This window comes from Heteronotia binoei, chromosome 11 (genome assembly GCF_032191835.1).
Source record: "Heteronotia binoei isolate CCM8104 ecotype False Entrance Well chromosome 11, APGP_CSIRO_Hbin_v1, whole genome shotgun sequence".
NCBI classification, from domain to species: domain Eukaryota; kingdom Metazoa; phylum Chordata; class Lepidosauria; order Squamata; family Gekkonidae; genus Heteronotia; species Heteronotia binoei.
Genome location: NC_083233.1, coordinates 49484382 through 49502451, shown reverse-complemented (window position 1 = coordinate 49502451; position 18070 = coordinate 49484382). Strand labels below are relative to the sequence as shown.

Genomic DNA, 18070 nt, shown 5'->3' with positions numbered 1-18070 from the left:
GAGAGAAAGGGTGAGAGGTTGGTGACTGGTGATCTTTATAATAAACAATACCATTTCTGGGGGGAGAATGAAGAGTATTTGCCAGTTATGAAAGAAATGGCACAAACAATATACTCAACGACTGAATGAGAAAGAGCATAGATTGTAAGACTTGTTACTGCTGTTGAAAAGAATTACAGTGGTCACTGTCAGGTGGACATGGAGTGAACTGAGATTTCAAACCAAATATTTACAGAAGCTACAAGACTGAAATAACTATTGGAAAGATTATGGAAACTACTGGAAAAATTATGAGATATATCTCCTAGGAGGGCTAGGATTCCACAGAGATAATAATCCAGTAGGTTGTTCCCACATTAGCAACTTTCTTGGAATTCTTGAGTTTATGACAGCATCAATCACGACCATTTGGCCAAAAGCAAACAGAAGGCAACTGTGGGAAGAACAGTGCAAATACAGACTTGCTGTCTCTCATGGGAGAGTTGGAATTAAATTGATTCATGTGGTAATGGGGAGCAGAAGGTCATTTTACCATTCAGAGAAAAGATCAGTCTTTGTGCTATCATAAGTGATGCTTCTCCAGATGTTTTGAACCATTAACATGTGTTGATACAATGAAGACAGTGGTGCATTTAACATTAAAGATCCTTTAACATTAAGATTCTTTTTGCATGACGGCAGGGGTCAAACATTTGCTAATAGCTCCAAAACAGCAAGGGAAATAAGAAATGGTCAGGCCCCCACTATGTACAAAAATGAACTTTACCATGTATTCTCCCTGTGGTTCCCATTCAGAGTTAATGCTGCAGCCAATATTGAATTATGAATATTTTGAGGCTGTATGCAGCAACTTCTGGGTTTGGATACTGTGAAGAAAGTCCCATGCATCTTCTATGCTTCTTCTGCTAAAACTTGCTTGTACATGATCAGAATGTAATTTTCAGTGGGGGCTTGTACAAATGGAAGTTTTAGAAGCCTGCTCCATGACAGGGACTATCTAGTGCACATGGAAGTTGTTTATAGAACCAGAGCCTTTTTCTGTGCTAGCCCTGTGAGGCAGATGTTTATGACAGATGGGATGCATGGATCATTCCCTTCCATTCTCTGCCAGATACATGGAGTACCACCATAACAGAAGGCATGAGGATTTGGGCTCAATTACCAAAGAACAGAGGCACAAAATGGAATAGATTTCATTATATGACATCTCAGCCTGAGAAATCATATTCTGCTATCTCAGAACATCAATTAGACTTTTTATTCAGAAAGAATGTTTTTGATGCAACTTTGAACAATGCAGAGCACAGATTCAAAATTACCAATAATATTTGCTTTACATTTTTTCAGTCTCAAAATATTTGCTGTTATGGTTGATGAGATAGAAGAGGCTCTTACTATATGTACTTCAAAACTACCATTCAGATTTTTCTGAGACAAATCTTCAAGTCTACTTGTGGGAAAGAATATGAATTAAGCCCCACTCACTCAACTTATTAAATTAGATTCATAAGAAACATCTGCAACTAATTTTCAGTTAAGCAGGTTTTGCACACTGCCTGCAACTCTGGCAGAAGCTGAAAGAAGTTTTTAGCAAACCACATTAAAAAACCAACATGTATTCTATGACACAAGGCAGTTCACCTTGCAGTCCTAAGTGTGCAATACCCTTCTAAGCCCACTGAAGTCAATAGACTTAGAAGGACATGACTCTGTTTAGCATTGCACTATAAATTACCTAGCTATTTTGTGTATTGACTGTGAACTTACAAGAGACATTGATGGGCGTGTGTGGAGGAATTATTCATGATTCAATAATGCAGGTTAAAAAAAGGTTTTGTTGACTTATTACAATAAAATAAAACTTTGAAAGGGCAATATATTAGAATCAAACAAAACGTCAACAGGATTTGTAGGGTTCTTCTTCAAGGTAGATCAGGGGTGGCCAAACTTGCTTAATGTAAGAGCCACATAGTATTGAGAGATGGAAGGAAGGAAGGAAGGAAGGAAGGAAGGAAGGAAGGAAGGAAGGAAGGAAGGAAGGAAGGAAGGAAGGAAGGAAGGAAGGAAGGAAGGAAGGAAGGAAGGAAGGAAGGAAGGAAGGAAGGATAGGAGGATGGAGGATAGATAGAGGATAGGTAGATAGATAGATTATACGAGATGGATGGATAGATAGAAGATGGATGGATGGATGGTGGATGATGGATGATAGACGACAGACGGATAGACAGATAGATAGTGGAGGAAGGGAAGGAGAGGTAGAAAAAAGCAACTTTAACTTTAGATGCATTCTCCACACCAACAGCTGGCTCGGTTTGGAGAAATGATTTAAAGAAATACCTTCTCCAAGCTGGCCGATGGGATGGTGGAGGCTTCGAGAGTCACACAATATGTATGAAAGAGCTGCATGTGGCTCTTGAACCATAGTCTGGCCACCCCTGAGCTAGATCATACATACTACATTAAACACAAATAGGAAGGGGAGCTTGGATAGAGTAGAGTGTGGCCATCATATAATTTTTTAATCAGATTTAAAACAAACTCTTCTTTTGTGACTCCTGAGATTGTATGTATGGCACAGTGGCATGCGCATATGTTACAATGCACATTGTACAACTGTACCCTGAGTTCCTTCTTTGCAAAACCCCTCCCATTTTCTGACTGGGATATAAGGACTCAGCGTTCCAACTCGTTAACAAAGAGAGCTTTGACTTTCAAAAATTTATACCCTGAAAATCTTGCTGCTCTCTAATGTGCCACTGGACTCAGATCTAACTGGGACCAAGCAAATGATGCTGCCTATTGACTACAGTGAACCAGTGGCAAGTAAGCTGCATATATATCAAGGTTTTGCCAGCTGCTGGGCAATGGGAAGGAGCTTGAGACAGGTTTTGTGAATTTTGCTTGGAGGTGAAATTGGAGGCAAGCAGTGGACTCAGTAGCATTTATAAATGAACATTTAGATACTGTACAAACCAATCAGGGTTTGTGTACTACCTGAATGTAACTTCAATTAGTAATGACAGATCTAGGGACAATGACAACAAGTTGACTGGAACATGGAAATCATTCAACACAAGAAGACAACAAAGAGATTGGAATTATATCCCACCCTTCACTACCTGAAGGAGTCTCAGAGCGGCTTGCAATCTCCCTTCCCTTCCCTTCCCCTCCCCACAACAGGCACCCTGCTTGGTAGGTGGAGTTGAGAGAACTCTGACAGAAACTGGTCTTGAGAGGAACAGTTCTGCGAGAACTTGTGACTGACTCAATACCCAATTCTGTCTCTGGTACTGCTTTCCCAAGATGGATCGAATACAACAAGGATATTTTAAGGAACATGCACACTGATCACTGAGCAAAGTCATTAGTCAGTGATGTCATCAACATATTTGGATTGCAGAAGCAATAAAATCCCAGGAGAACAACAGATGGATATTCAGAGATCCTAGAGCAATATTCTTATCAGGCCTACTCAGGAGTAGCACTGGGCTTCTGGATTGTGAAAAAGATTTATTATCTGCAGTTTGATTTGGATACAAGTATTACTTGAAAACAGAAGTTTTTGTGCAGCACCTGGGAAAATCAGAACTAAGCATGCACTGTATCATCATTTCTTGTAAATTAAAACATCTAATGTAAGGTTACCATAAAAAGCTTGCTATGTATATATTTCAGAAGCTTTGTGTCAAATGTGGTCTGTAAACCAAATATTCCTCAAGAGGATGAGAAAGTGAACAATGTTGCCTCCTCTGACCTATTTACAAAACATTTTGAGGATAATTTCACTTGCAACCATTACATTCTTAGATATTAGGCTAAGTACAACGGTTTTGCTGAGCGCTTCCAGAGATAACACTTGTCCCGCTTTAGTTAGAACTTATCAGCTTGTGCAACATGAGGATGTGGCCAAGATTCATGGGGATGCTAAGATAACTACCAGCATGTTTTACCCTTGAACTTTGGAAGACCACTAGAATGGCTAGGATTTCAGTGCTTCTTGGAAGAAGAGATGGGCCCTACAAAGTTTAAGAAAGCCTTGAAGCAACTACTTTTGAAGAAGGTGACCTTTGATACTATGTCTTTAGGCCTATTCCAACATCCCATTTCAAGTGCTGTAATCATGTGGTGACTGTACAGCATCGGGCATTCTTGGATAAAACAGATTATCTGCATCCCTACCAGTCTAGCTTGATACTGAAACTATCTTGGTTGCTAACAGATTGCACTGTAAGATAAGTGTATGGGGGGGGGGGGGGGAGTGCACTGTTTTGATTATCAGGGACCTCTCAGTGGAATTCTTCTGAATCCCAATCAGCATTTCCCTGGGCTTGTACTAAAGGGCTAGGAGAGCTAAGCACTGATGCAACCCTTCCTGCCCTCCTTCTCATGATCTGCCTAAATTCACAGAATCAGCATTGCTGTCAGATGATCATCTAGTCTCTGTTTCCAAAGGGGGAAAGCCCACCATCTCCTGAGGAAGTCTGTTCCATTGAAGAACTGCTCTGTCAAGGAAGTACTCCCTAATGTTTGGCTGAAAACTCTTTTGATTTAATCTCAACTCACTGGTTCTGTCTGACCTTTTGGGGCAAAAGAAACAACTCTGCACCATCCTCTATGTGACAGTACTTCACACAGTACTTGAAGATAGTGATCATATCACCTCTCAGTTGTCTCCTTCCAGGCGAAACATGCCCAGCTCCTTCAATCTTTCTTCAAAGGACTTGGTCTCCAGACCCCTCACCATCTTTGTCACCCTCTTCTGGACCTGTTCCAGCTTGTCTATATCCTTCTTAAACTGTGGGACCCAAAACTGAACAGAGTACTCTAGGTAAGGTCTAACCAGAGCACAGTAAAGCAATATCATCACTTGGTGTGACGTACTGCATTGCTATGTGCTTAATATGTAATTGACTAACTATGCAGCTTTTGACACCTGAATCCATCTGCTTACATGCAATTTTAGTTCCTGCTTTCTGCATGTGTCAAATTGTTTGTGTGAGCCCCATCACTGCTCCTGTTGCCAGATACTGCTCATAGTCCCACCCACTTATGTTAATCTAGCTTCATCTATGAAATGTTGAGAGTACATACTCTTCTGGGGATAGTCATGAGAACAGTCACAAGCCACTATGCTTTCAGAGATGAAAAAACATAATAGAGAAGTCATGTGAATTTTCATTTATTTCTGTATTTACATACATACACACACTCTCTCTCCATCACCACCCTTTTTCAAAACGATTACATTGGCCACATTTTTGTCATTGTTCACCAGGAGCTTGTAACATATGCTTGCTACTTCTGCACATCTTGCAGCACTTTTAGGTTTTGGGCTTTAGTTAGCATTAGGGGGTTCCTTAACTATTTATTTGCAAAATTCATACCCTATCTTTCTGACCTTATCAGGGCACCAAGGTGTCTAATGAGTGTCAAGCATGTGGCCCGGGAGCTGAATCAGGCCCCTGGAGGGCTCCTATCAGCCTCCCAAGTAATGGTTCTTGTCTGCTTCCTTCTCCCTCTCTCTTGCTTCCTTTTATATCACAGCTTGTTTTGCCAAGCTTGCTCAGCCACACAGGAGCTATGGAGCAAAGCCTCTATTTTCTCCATTGGTTGAGGCTCCTCCCTTGGGGACCACGGGGGGAAAGAGATAGCTTGCTTCAAAGGAAGCTCTGGCTCTTTCCGTCCTTCCTCAGGGGATCAGGAAGGGGAGGAGCCTCAGCCAATAGAAGGAAGAGAGGCTTGGCTCAATAGCTCTGGTGTGCAATTGAGAGAGCCCGGACAGCATGGAAGAGATACAAAGAAAGCACCTTTAAGACCAACAAGTGCTAATGCTTTAAGCATGTTTTAAGTTTTTAAAAAACTCTGTGTTTATCTGGGTCCTTTTAAAAGTTTGTATCTCTACTACCTGGCAGTACATTTTACGACACACATGGCCCAGCCTGGTAAGGTCTCATTTATGTCAGATCTCGCCCTCATAACAAATGATTTCGACATCCCTGGTCTAACCCGTTCTTTAATTTGTTCATTGATGATTTAGAGTTGGGAGTAAGCAGTGAAGTAGCTAAATCTGTGGATGACACTAAATTGTTCAGGGTGATGAGAACCAGAGAGGATTCTGAGGCACTCCAGAGGGATCTGTCAAGGCTGGGTGAGTGGGTGTCAATGTGGCAAATGAGGTTCAACATGGCCAAGTGCAAAGTAATGCACATTGGGACCAAAAATCCTAACTATAAATACAAGTTGATGGGGTGTGAACTGGCCGAGACTGACCAGGAGAGAGATCTTGGGGTCATGGTAGATAACTAATTGAAAATGTCAAGACAGTGTGCAACTGCAATAAAAAAGACCAACGCTATGCTGGGAATTCTTAGGAAAGGACTTGAAAACAAATCAGCCAGTATCATAATGCCCCTGTATAAACTGATGGTGGCCTTATTTGGAGTACTGTGTACAATTCTGGTCACCACACCTCAAAAAAGAGTATAACATTGGGAAAAGTGCAGAAAAGGGCAACAAGAATGATTAAAGGGTTGGAACACTTTCCCTATGAAGAAAGGTTAAAACGCTTGGGGCTCTTTAGCTTGGAGAAACGTCAGCTGAGGGATGACATCATTGAGGTTTACAAGATTATACATGGGATAGAGAAGAAGTACTCTTCCCCCTTTCTCATAATACAAGAACTCATGGACACTGAACGAAATTGCTGAACAGTTCTGTTAAAATGGATAAAAGAAAGTACTTCACCCAAAGGGTGATTAACACATGGAATTCACTGCCACAGGAAGTGGTGGTGGCTACAAGCATAGACAGCTTCAAGATGGGATTGGAAAAACATATGAAGCAGAGGTCCATCAGTGGATATTAGCCACAGCATATTGATGGAACACTCTGTCTGGGGCAGTGATGTTCTGTATTCTTGGTGCTTGGGAGGGCAACAGTAGGAGGGCTTCTAGTGTCCTGGCCCTACTGATGGACCTCCTGATGGCACCTGGGTTTTTTTTTTGCTACTGTGTGACACAGAGTGTTGGACTGGATGGGCCATTGGCCTGATCCAACATGGCTTCTCTTATGTTCTTAACGGATTAAAAATATACATAATAAAATCACGTAATAAAAACCATTAAAACCAACAAAACCAGATATATAATTAAAACAATTGAAACCAAAGCTAAAAATACATGCATAAAAAAATTAAACCATAGGAGGAAGGAGAGATCACTGAGGGAGTGCCCAATGAAACCATAAATGTCTTCACCTGCTGGCAGAAGATGGCAACAGAAGGGGACAGACCAGCCTCCTTGAGGAGGGAGTTCTGGAGTTTGGTGCCATGACCAAGAAGGCCCTCTCCTGAGTTGCCACCTACCTAAACTTAGAAAATGGGAGCAACCAAAGCATGACCTCAGAAGATGACCATGGTGGTTGGGTAGGTTTGTGAAGGATTAGGCAGACCTTCAGGTATGTTGGTCTCAAGCCATATAGAGCCTTAAAAGTCAACAACAGCACCTTGAATTGTGCCTGGAAATTATGCTTTCATGCTGAGGCTGGCCTTCTTTTACAAGCACCTTTGCCCTGTAAAGCATCCATTTGTATTTCTTCTGTCCCTGACACTCTCAGCTACTTTGAAACTAATTCCTTTGCCCCTCATATATCTAATACATGCTCTAGAGTTCATTAAGTCTCTCAGGCCCAACAGTGAGTTATTTGTTCCCGTTTCATATTGATGCACATTCAGCCCTCAAGAGTGCAAATAACAGCCCCAGGCACTGTGAAGTGGGGGAGCTAAAATCCATTCTCTCATCACACTGTGGTTCCAATCTGAATCTGGCCCTGCAGTGCTTGGGAAAATAAATTTCCTACTGCTGTTGTGTTGGGGAATGTGGGTCAGTTCAGGGGAACAGCGACTCATTTCATGAACAAGCTTCTCATATAGTTCATGCCCAACCATAATGTGGCTCTCGGTCTGACTGACTTTATGCTACATAGTACGTGATTCTTATTCTAAACTAATTCATACGTCCATGTCGACTACCTTAAGTTGGTCACATGTGAGTTCTAGTGCAGAACAGGGTTGCCAGGTCCAACTCAAGAAATATCTGAGGACTTTGGGGTTGGAGCCAAGAGTAAGGGTGTGGCAAGCACAACAGAACTCCAAAGGGAGTTCTGGCCATCACATTTAAAGGGACCACATGCCTTTTAAATGTTTTCCCTCCATTTAGAAATAATGAAGGCTAGTGGCACCTTCTTTTGGGGGTGTTTTGAAAAAGGCACCAGATGCTATGCTGAAAATTTGGTGCCTCTACCTAAAAAAAAAAGCTCCCTCCCCAGAGCCCCAGATACCTGCTGATCAATTCTCCATTATACTGTATGGGAATCGGTCTCCATAGGGTATAATGGAGTGCTCTGCAGCCATCCCTCCCCCCCGCCCCGCTTTCTGATAACCCTGAAGTTGGAGGACCCCTGCCCCCAACTGGGGATTGGCAAGCCTAGTGCAGAATTTGTACTTTTCATATGTTCCAGTACAACCTCTATGACAGAGGTTACAGCTAGCCCATTTTTGTTTCTCTGATTAACTTCAATTTCTCTTCTGATACTCTGTAATATTTGCTGCTGTCAACCATGTAGAATAGTGCCACAGGTAACTAAAGTGTGGAACAAATAACACTGTGCTATTCTTGCCAGAATTTATCTCAATTAAGTGCTGACGTTACAGAATTACCTCCTTCCATACACCACTCACAAAACATTCTGTTTCCTCCAACCATCATCAAAGTTACTAGGCTGAGCTGAAAATTACAAGTCAAAGGCACAGCAGGATGGATTCAATCACACTCATTCCCAGAAATACCATTTCCATGTGCAAGAAATACTGGAGATCCCCCACATGCAAACACATGCAACCAACATTTCCAAGCAATGAAAGGTTCTTAATAGGAACAAGTAGCTGAAATTCCAGCAAACTCCCCAAGGATTTTAAAAAAGGAAGGAATGAGATCTTGGCCGCACCACCAGCTATAGCAGTATTTCTGTCCCATTGTTTAATCACTCAGCTTGATGAGCTTTCTAAGAGCACTTTGCCAAGAGATTGAGGGAGGGGGGTGTCTATGTTAGAGTTCCTGGAAGCAGATTCATAATGAGATAAAACAAAAGTGTGTCACCATGAACAGAATGTCTGTGTGCAGTCTGTCTGTCGCAATTTGATTCAAATTATGTGCATGTACTAGCACTGTAGGACTGTAACAAGTCCTATAGAGGAACACAGATTAAGAAAGAGCTGTTTCTAACACTGCAGTTGCTAGTAAAGGACTCTGGCCCTACCCATGGCTTCATTACAGGTTTCTAAAGTTATGAAACATCCTTGATAGACATACATACACCAAAGTCTCACCATGACAGTGGGACTTTTAAAACCTCCTTTGAATATTTGGGACAGGCCTTGAAGCCCCTCTCACAGCCGCTAAGATTTTTAGTTTGCTGCTTCCTCCAAGATCCAGCAGATGGCATTAACATATAATGGACTCATATTGTAGGCAGAGAGAGAATTCTTTCAGTGTTGATGCTCTGATCTTCAACAAGTGGACTGTGTCCTGACCTGGACAGCCCAGGCAAGCTTGGTCTCGTCAGATCTCACAAGCTAAGCAGGGTTGACAGGCCTGGTTAGTACTTGGATGGGAGTCTGTCCTTGAAATACTTATTCAGCCACTTCTCTGAATATCCTCTAGCTCAGTAGGGGTCAGTCATCTGAGGATGACATGTCTTTCAGGTGCAGACACACACACACACTACAAAAAAACCCTCCACAACAACCACCCACAAGTGGACTGTGTGATCCACAACTGGACTGCTACATTACCAAAGAGGCTACCCATAAACTTGTTTTTGCATTGCTGAGGGATTCCATAATAAGTTGTAAGCAGAATCACACTCAGTGTAGAGCGATATTCACATTTGCAAGCAGCAGGATCCTAATCATGCTTACTCAGGAGTTTTGTTGAGTCTTTCATCTCCCACTGAACATGCCACACACAATGCAAGGTTCGCTGCGCAGGTCAAAGACACAAATCCTTTTCCTAAAAAAGGATGCGTGTACCACTTGTATCGCTATTCTGTACTGATCACCTTGCTATTTTTATAATATATAACAATAAAAAATAAATTTCAAAGGGAAATTACAGCACAAGATTGCTGAACTCTGAGTCAATTCACAAATTCAGAACAATGGGCACCCAAGGGCTGAACAGGGACATAAGGAGTTTTATCTCACTACAGATGCTAATTTCCTACCTCCCAAGCACTTTCCCTCTGCTCTAATCAAGCTGATTACATATGCACTGTACATTTCCACACTTTACAAGCATTTTGTACAATCAATCTCCCACCTGACTAGGATAAAAGAATTCAGATCTCCACTTCTATTCTACTGCATTTGACAAATGGAGCTTGATTCTCAAAAGTTTACACCCTGAAACTCTTGTTGGTCTCTACAGTGCTACCACCGGACTTGCTATTGGATTCAAAATATAACTGTCCTATAAGAAATGGTGCTAACATATGGCTTTTTAAAAAAGGAATGTATCCAAGGTAAGGAATTTCTTGAAACATTTTCTCAAAAGTGTATTTTTGTATGCAAAGCAACCCAGTTCTGTTATGGGCTACAGATGCTCAGCTAGCTATGACTGTTGCAGGCAGCATATGAACGGATTCATTCCTAATCCGTTTAGGTAGAATTCAGAGGAGGACAATAGAAAGTAAACTATGAGGGATGATGAAAGGAATATGAGCACTGGTAAAATAGAGGGAAGCTCAATTATCTGCAAATATTTGCAGATAATTGGGACTCAAACTTTGTTCTGCAGCTTCAGACCAACATGAATCTATCTGCAAATATTTGTGAGTTGAGGAGGGTACAAACAGAGATAAAGTGCATGGCTGTGCTATCCTGGAAAATAGGCTTAGATTAGAGGAAGGGATTTTAGTCACATGATCAGCTGAGAAGTGGAACTATTTGCTTGATAATTCACTGGCAGAAACAGCTTCCATGGAAGTTTTTTTTTTTAGGGAAAGGGTAGACCAAGCAGACATAGGTGTGCTTGTCTTAGAGAAAGCAATGAAAGAGCCCTGTTCCTTGAAGCCCCTTCCAGTTCCATGCTCAGGATTCTTTTAATCCAGAGTTCGGCACGACATGGAAACCAATGGTGGTGGTGGGGAAAGTGCTGTCAAGTTGCAGCCAATTTATGGCAATCCCACAAGGTTTTCAAGTAATACTTCCTCTAAGCTGTGGGGACTTGTGAGCAAAAATTCTACTTTGTGAGCCACTGGCATTAAGGTTGTGAGCTACTGCATAAATTAGTTTGCTCTGGGGTCATTTTTCCTGAGCTAAGACAAAAATGTGTGAACCAGAGTTGAAAAAACTGTGAGCTAGCTCACACTGACTCAGATCAGAGGGAACACTGTCTTCAAGGCAAGAGATGTTCAGGGATGGTTTGCCATTGTCTGCCTCTGTGTAGAGACTCTGGACTTTTTCGTGGTCTCCTATACCAAATACTAACCAGCTTCTAAGACCTGACAAGATCATGCTAGCCTGGGCCTATCAGCATGGAAACCAATAGTTAATAATACACTGGGAATTTCACCATTGCCATGATCAGAGACTCCAGTCAAGGTAACTTGTTCCCCCAATCTTCTCCCCAGCCTGCTGGTTACACCAGGTGGGAAGGAACATTGTGGTGGAACTGGACAGGAGAGAGCCACAGCTGCAGCTCTAACTGGGACTCTAGACCAGGGCTGTCAAACTCCCGATCTGTGGGCTTCAATCAGGCCTGTGGCAATTTTCTCCCCCCTCCCCCCCTCCTGTCCTCACCCTTTGAATCTCTGGGGCTGCTGCTGATGTTCCCAGCTCCTTCTGCCTTGTTTTTGCTGGCTTCTGGGCTTGCAAAACTGCAAGGAAAAACAGAATGGACTTTCCATTAAGAACTCTGCAGTCAGAGACTATAATGGAAAATCCATTTCATGTTTTCCTTGCAACTTTGTGCTGCAATGTATTTCAATGGAGTGGAGGCAGGGTAGTTTCACTTTTTGCAGTGTTTATGGCCAGTTGAAGCTGTTTGCAAATAAAGGGTTGATGCTTTGAGCCAGCTTGTCTATGCTGAATGTACCTGAGAACTGGTGCCTAGTGAGTATTCTAACCTAGGAACCCACAGTCATATTACATTGGAGAGCTATTATCAATCTGAATAGAATGGGGGGGGGGAGAAGCTTGCAATGCCCAGACATTTCATGTTTCCTAGATTTAGAACATTTTAGATTTTTAGTTTCTGCTGTGATCCTTGTGCTTTTTCTTTATGTTTTGTTTTTAAAATTGCATTGCTAAATCCCACTTTCCCCCTCGCATATCCATTTTAAACAAACTATAGTAACAGTTTAAAGCATGCTTGCATTTTAAGTTAAAAATAATATCTTCAATTGTGTTTATCTGTATCCTTTTTATAAAATTTATCTCTGCTATCTGGCATTACATTTTATGACACACATGGCTTGGTCTCACAAAATCCCATTTGTGTCAAACCTGGCCCTCATAACAAATAAGTCTGACACCCCGGCACTAAGACCATTTAAAAGAAAGTACCTGGCAAGCAGCTACCCAAAACAGTCAAGAAATGCTGGAGACAGGCAATGGTTCCTTCAGATATTGAAAACATCTTGAAAGACAACTTGATGCTCATTTTTGTCTGTCAAATGAGATTTTTTATTGTTTCAAAACCCTGCAGTGCCCATTTTGATGGGTCAAAAGTAATGAGCATTCACTGTGAGGTGTGGCATCACTCTCTAACCACTTTCAGCTCTCTCAAAAAACCATCTGTCTTGAGCTAAAGTCTCTGCTTGCCTACAAGCTAAAAGCGATTGATGACATCCAACTTCGGCCCTGCTGACTATCACCATTTCAGACAAATGTAATAGAAAGGGGGAATCCAATTTATTGGATTAGTAGTAAAGAAAAGGAAGGCAGTGTGCACTTCTTCAGAGTGTTTTGTTTTCCCAGCCTTGCTGGAAAATCCCACAACAGTCCAGGAGAATTACCCACAGAGGCATTAAATTCACTGTATGACTGGAGAAATAACTGTATGACACAGTTGGGGGGGGGGGGAAGAGGTTGCTGTGCAGAATGCACTGAAAACTAAGCACATCAGGAAGAGTTATGCCCTTACACAGGCCTCCCACCCAAGACTGTCTCCCCTGTCCTACCAAAACATGTGAACGAGGCATACACAAAACTTTTGTTCAAAGGTGCCCTAGGACTCTGCTGTTTTTACTATAAAATACAAATACTGATGCCCCTCTAGAACCAAAACAAGCTGTTCCAATGTAAAGAAGCAGCAGGAATCTGGGAAGGGGTCAACGTAAAGCCACACTAAGAAGATGTATGGCTCAAATTCCTGTGCACCTGATGGATCACACAGATGTGATGTGTGTGGAGAAGGGACTTCCGCCTCCCCATATTTTCATTACCTACACCATCTGGAAAGGAAAGGTCCTCTGTTCAAACACCAGTTGTTTCCGACTCTGGGATGATGTTGCTTTCACATTTCCACAGCAGACTTTTTACGGGGTGGTTTGCCATTGCCTTCCCCAGTCATCTACGCTTTCCTCCCAGCAAACTGGGTACTCATTTTACTGACCTCGGAAAGATGGAAGGCTGAGTCAACCTGGAGCCAGCTACCTGAAAACCCAGCTTTCACCGGGGATCGAACTCAGGTCGTGTGCAGAGCTTAGGAATGCAGTACTGCAGCTTTAACACTGTGCCATCTGAGGGGATGCTATTTGGTATGTTGGGGAACCCATAAGTATATATGTGGGATTCCTCAACAAGACAGATAGCCCAAAACTGTTGAAGGTCATGAAAAGAGCACAAGGGGAAGACTGAAGCCCCTTCAGCTACAGCTGTGATCAGAACTGTGCGTCCACCCATGAGGAGAACCTGCAATGCATGTATGACTGTAACACAATGTGAGGACCCTGGGCCCAGAACTTAAAGATTAGACCAAGAGTATACTGAACCTGCATCCTGCTTCCAACTGCAGCTATAAGCAGGGAACAAAGGTAGCTTCCTCCTGCTCTGTCTGTCTCCAGCATCTGAGATAAAAGGTACACTGCCTCTAAATATGTGGGTTCCACTTCACTGCCATGATTAACAGTATTCAACAGACTTTTCTTCTTCTTTTAAAGCCTCATGTATACCTAGCAAGCATTACTACCAATTTCCCCCCAGTTTTCAACCTGCAGATCTTGTTTTGACAGCCTGAAGACAGGAGATATTAAATTGCCTGGATCTTGGGCTTATTCACAGTCCTTGCTAGTTAATTATGGGTTCTGCTTGGCTCCTCCCTGCAGGGCCAAGCCTTCCTCTCTCTCTCAAACACCCAGCTGCCCTGCTGTTTTGCTAGCTAAGCACAATTTAAGCTTTCTCTGTGGGAGACCTGGCTCTGTGAGATACTTCCAGAGCCTTCCACTTCTCTTTGGCCCCATGCCTAAATAACTTGCCAGGTTACAGGGCTTTATTGTGTATTTTGAGAGATTTGACTAAACCTGTCATCCCAAACTAGCACATTTGACGCAGGAACACATTTCAACCTTTTCCTAGTAGAATTTCCCCATTCATGCTTAGGAGTAGCTGAAGTCTTTTATGAACACTTTTTAAAAATTGATGGTCTTCTGAAGGCACACATTTGCTCTTTGGTCTCCATGAGTCACGCAAGAAACTTCTCCAAGGCCAGCAGCCCCACAGGGCTTAGAACAGGGGTGGCCAAACTTGCTTAATGTAAGAGCCATATAGAATAAATGTCAGATGCTTGAGAGCCCCAAGACATGAACATCAGATGCTTGAGAGCTGCAAGAGAAGGAAGGAAGGGACGAGGGATGGAAGGAAGGAAAATAGATGAGGAAGAGAGGGGTAGAAAGAAAGCAACTTTAAATGTATTATCCAAACAGCCAGCTGGCTTGGTTTGGAGAAGTTATTTAAATACCTTCTTCAAGCTGGCGGATGAGCTGGTGGAGGCTTCAAGAGCCACATGCCATGTGTGAAAGAGCCACATGTGGCTCCCAAGCCAGTTTGGCCACCTCTGGCTTAGAAGCTTGTCAGCATGGTTCCAGGAGACCCTAGCTGAAGTCTCCTCTCTGCCATGGAAGAGGTGACCTTGGGTATGTCTCTCCCAGCCTAACTCACCTCACAGGGTTGTTGTGAGGATAAAATGGGGAAGGGGGAGAACAATACTGAAAGCTGCGTCAGGTCTCCTGGATCTTGCCTGGATAAGTATAAATTATATCTCAATAAAATAAATAAAGGCACCCCTACACAGTTTGTCTGAGAGTCAAATTTAAAGGTGCCCAACGTGAACCAGAATTTTCTCCCTGGGCATCAGAAGAGCCAACAAAAGACCTTCACCAAAGACAACTCAGTTTTAAGACAAATGAGCAAAGGCATAGCTGTCAAGTATGAACTGGGGTGGTGGTGGTGAAAAACAGCTATACTGAATTAGAGTGTTCATGTTTTTATGAGAAGAAATACCTTGCCTAGTTTCTTCATGTGCTGTATATATGTATTCAGACATGAATTACATTGGGCATGAATGGGACAGAAGCTCCCCTGGAAACAAAAGCCCTCTTCACACTTTACAGGGAATACAAGCACAATCTATGTATATCACACATTTGGTTTTACTTATAGTTATGTTCAGTAATTCTCAGGTTACATTCAACACACATGACTGAAAGCCCCCATTTATTCAGGTCCTGGTCCCCAGATTCCTTTGTAAAGCAAGCACGTGTTGGCTTTTTCCATGCGGACTGTATGTATGTTCACTGTAACGTGTGAACAGGACTACAGTGGGACAGCATCCCAGGCTTTCGCTGTCTACTTTCCTGAGATCGAACCTGCCTGTTAGAAGCGCCAGGCGGGAGGACCCGCTGCGCCGCTCCCTAACCGGTGGGAGAAGGAGGCCACTACTGGCCACCCTGCCGGGGGCAGCCCAACCCCAGAGCTAGGATCCCTACCTTCCGACGTCCGAGCAGGTTCTGGTGTCGGCGGCCACGGCTGCGCGCGAATACCTCGGCGGTGCACACCCGGGCCGGGTCAGGAGGGCCACCACCAGCACCACCGCCGCGGCGGCCAGGATGAACCCCGCCGCCAAGAAGTAACAGCCACGCCGCTTCGTCGAGGCCATCTCCCCCCGCCGGCCTGACTGTGGGCAGCAGCGCCGAGAAACCCGCTTTTAACGCGAGGCCCCCCCTCTCCCCCGCCCATGCCGGTGGGTGGGCACCGGCGCCGCCTCCCTTCCCCCTTCCGGGAAAAGCTGCACCCGCAAGATACCCTCGCCTCGGCCGCTAGCCGTGCAGTGCCGGCGGTTGCAGGACACGCTCCCCGCGAGCAGCAGTGCCCCGCCACGTGAGGACGCGCCAGTCGTTGCCGGAGGGAAGCCGCTCCGCCTTCCTCGGCCGGCGCACATGCTGGGGCGCCCAGCGAGAAGTGCTGAGAAAGGCTACAGAACGGTTCAGAACCTGCCCGGCTGCTACTGCCCCGAATCAGCTCCCAGGGCCGCTGGCTTTCCCCAGTGGCTTCACGACCCTTTTCTCCACCTTGCCGGGCCAGGGCGCCAGCGTTTGCCGCGCTGGTTTGCACAAAGTTGCAGCCCCGGAGACTTGCACGTGATGAGCGCCTTTCTTGAGTTCTGCGCGCTGTTCGCGTCTTTCCACCTATGAGACGCAGAAAAGTCCTCTCTTCTCTGGATTTGCACTATGGCAGTGGACAAAAGGTTAAAGTCTTTTTTGCTTGGGCGCAAATAGGTCACTGCGGACTGCTTTGCACCGGGAGCCGGCCACCTTAATGGAGACCCTAGTGCAAAGGCACACGGATGTGTTATCTATAGAAACTGAGGCAGATCGGGATTTCAAGGTAGCTTTGGCAAAGGAAAGAAGTCATTTGCGTAGAGCTGCCCGTAAGGATATTGTGGTGATATTTCACAGGGGCGATGTCGTTCAAATCGTATCACCTAGTATCCAGCACCAACTCCCCTGCCTGCCTCCACCGGGAGGGGGGGGGGGCGGAGAGCCGCGTGTAGAAGTTGGTTTCCTTCCCCATATTGGCGTTTGGGAACTGTCCGTGGCGAATCTGTGCTCTGTGGATAGTTCCTGTTTTTGGGCTGCATTGGGAAATCAACAGGTTGTACCCAGTGGATCGCCAGCGGCAATGCTAAGCACAAGTTTCTAGTGCCTTAAGAACATATATTTCAGGTGGGTAGCCATGCTGGTCTGAAGCAGCAGAACAAAGTTGAGAGTCCAGTGGCACTTTTGAGACCAACAACGTTTTATTCAAACTATACGATTTTGTGTGCAACCACACTTCTTCAGATATAAACAATAGAATACCATCTCCTCAAGTCCTATATACAGGAAGGGGGGGGGCAGCCATTAAGAAGGGCCATTCAAGAGCCGCTATGCAGAAAAAGCTGAAATAGGATCAGGTGGCTGATAGGATTAATGAATGAATCAATGTGAAGAAGTGTGCACATGCTGAGTCTCTGTTCTCACATGCACCCAGGGCTTCCCACTTCTCTTTTAACTCTCCCTCCTGCAGAAATGTATGTACTGTGGAAGGGCTAGGAGGGAAGGGGAATCCTTTACTTTTGGGATGTATTTTTCTTCCCTGCTAAATAAGAATCCTAACCGGGAAAACAATTCCATGATATCCTTTCACTTATGTCTATGCCATGCGAAACTACAGGTAGAAGATTGGGGAGGATCGCCTTTTGGAATGCACTACTATGTTTTTATCTTTAAAAATTCCTATAACTGAAAACAAAAAAAGGGAGAGGGGGGATACAGAACCTTTTCCCCCTTTGAGGTTTTTTGCAATATATTGGGTGTGTACATGCCCATGTATGTGCCCTTTTTAACAGGCAGTTTAACCCCAGATTGCATCATATAGTACAATTAAATAGGTTGAAATAACATCTTTATTTGACATATGTACACCAGCAGAAGTCCCACAAATAGGAATACTTATTTCTGAAATGTGGCCAGT

The 18070-nt window shown here is 43.9% G+C and overlaps 1 protein-coding gene across 1 annotated transcript in view; it reads right to left on the bottom strand.

Annotated features, from left to right (window-relative positions):
* GGT5 (gamma-glutamyltransferase 5) overlaps positions 1–16214 on the bottom strand; it is a 44382-nt gene extending 28168 nt beyond the window's left edge. The window contains exon 1 of the mRNA XM_060249442.1: positions 16045–16214. Within this exon, the coding sequence (XP_060105425.1) occupies positions 16045–16214 (170 nt within the window). The remainder of the gene's footprint in view (positions 1–16044) is intronic.
* Positions 16215–18070: the final 1856 nt, after the last annotated feature.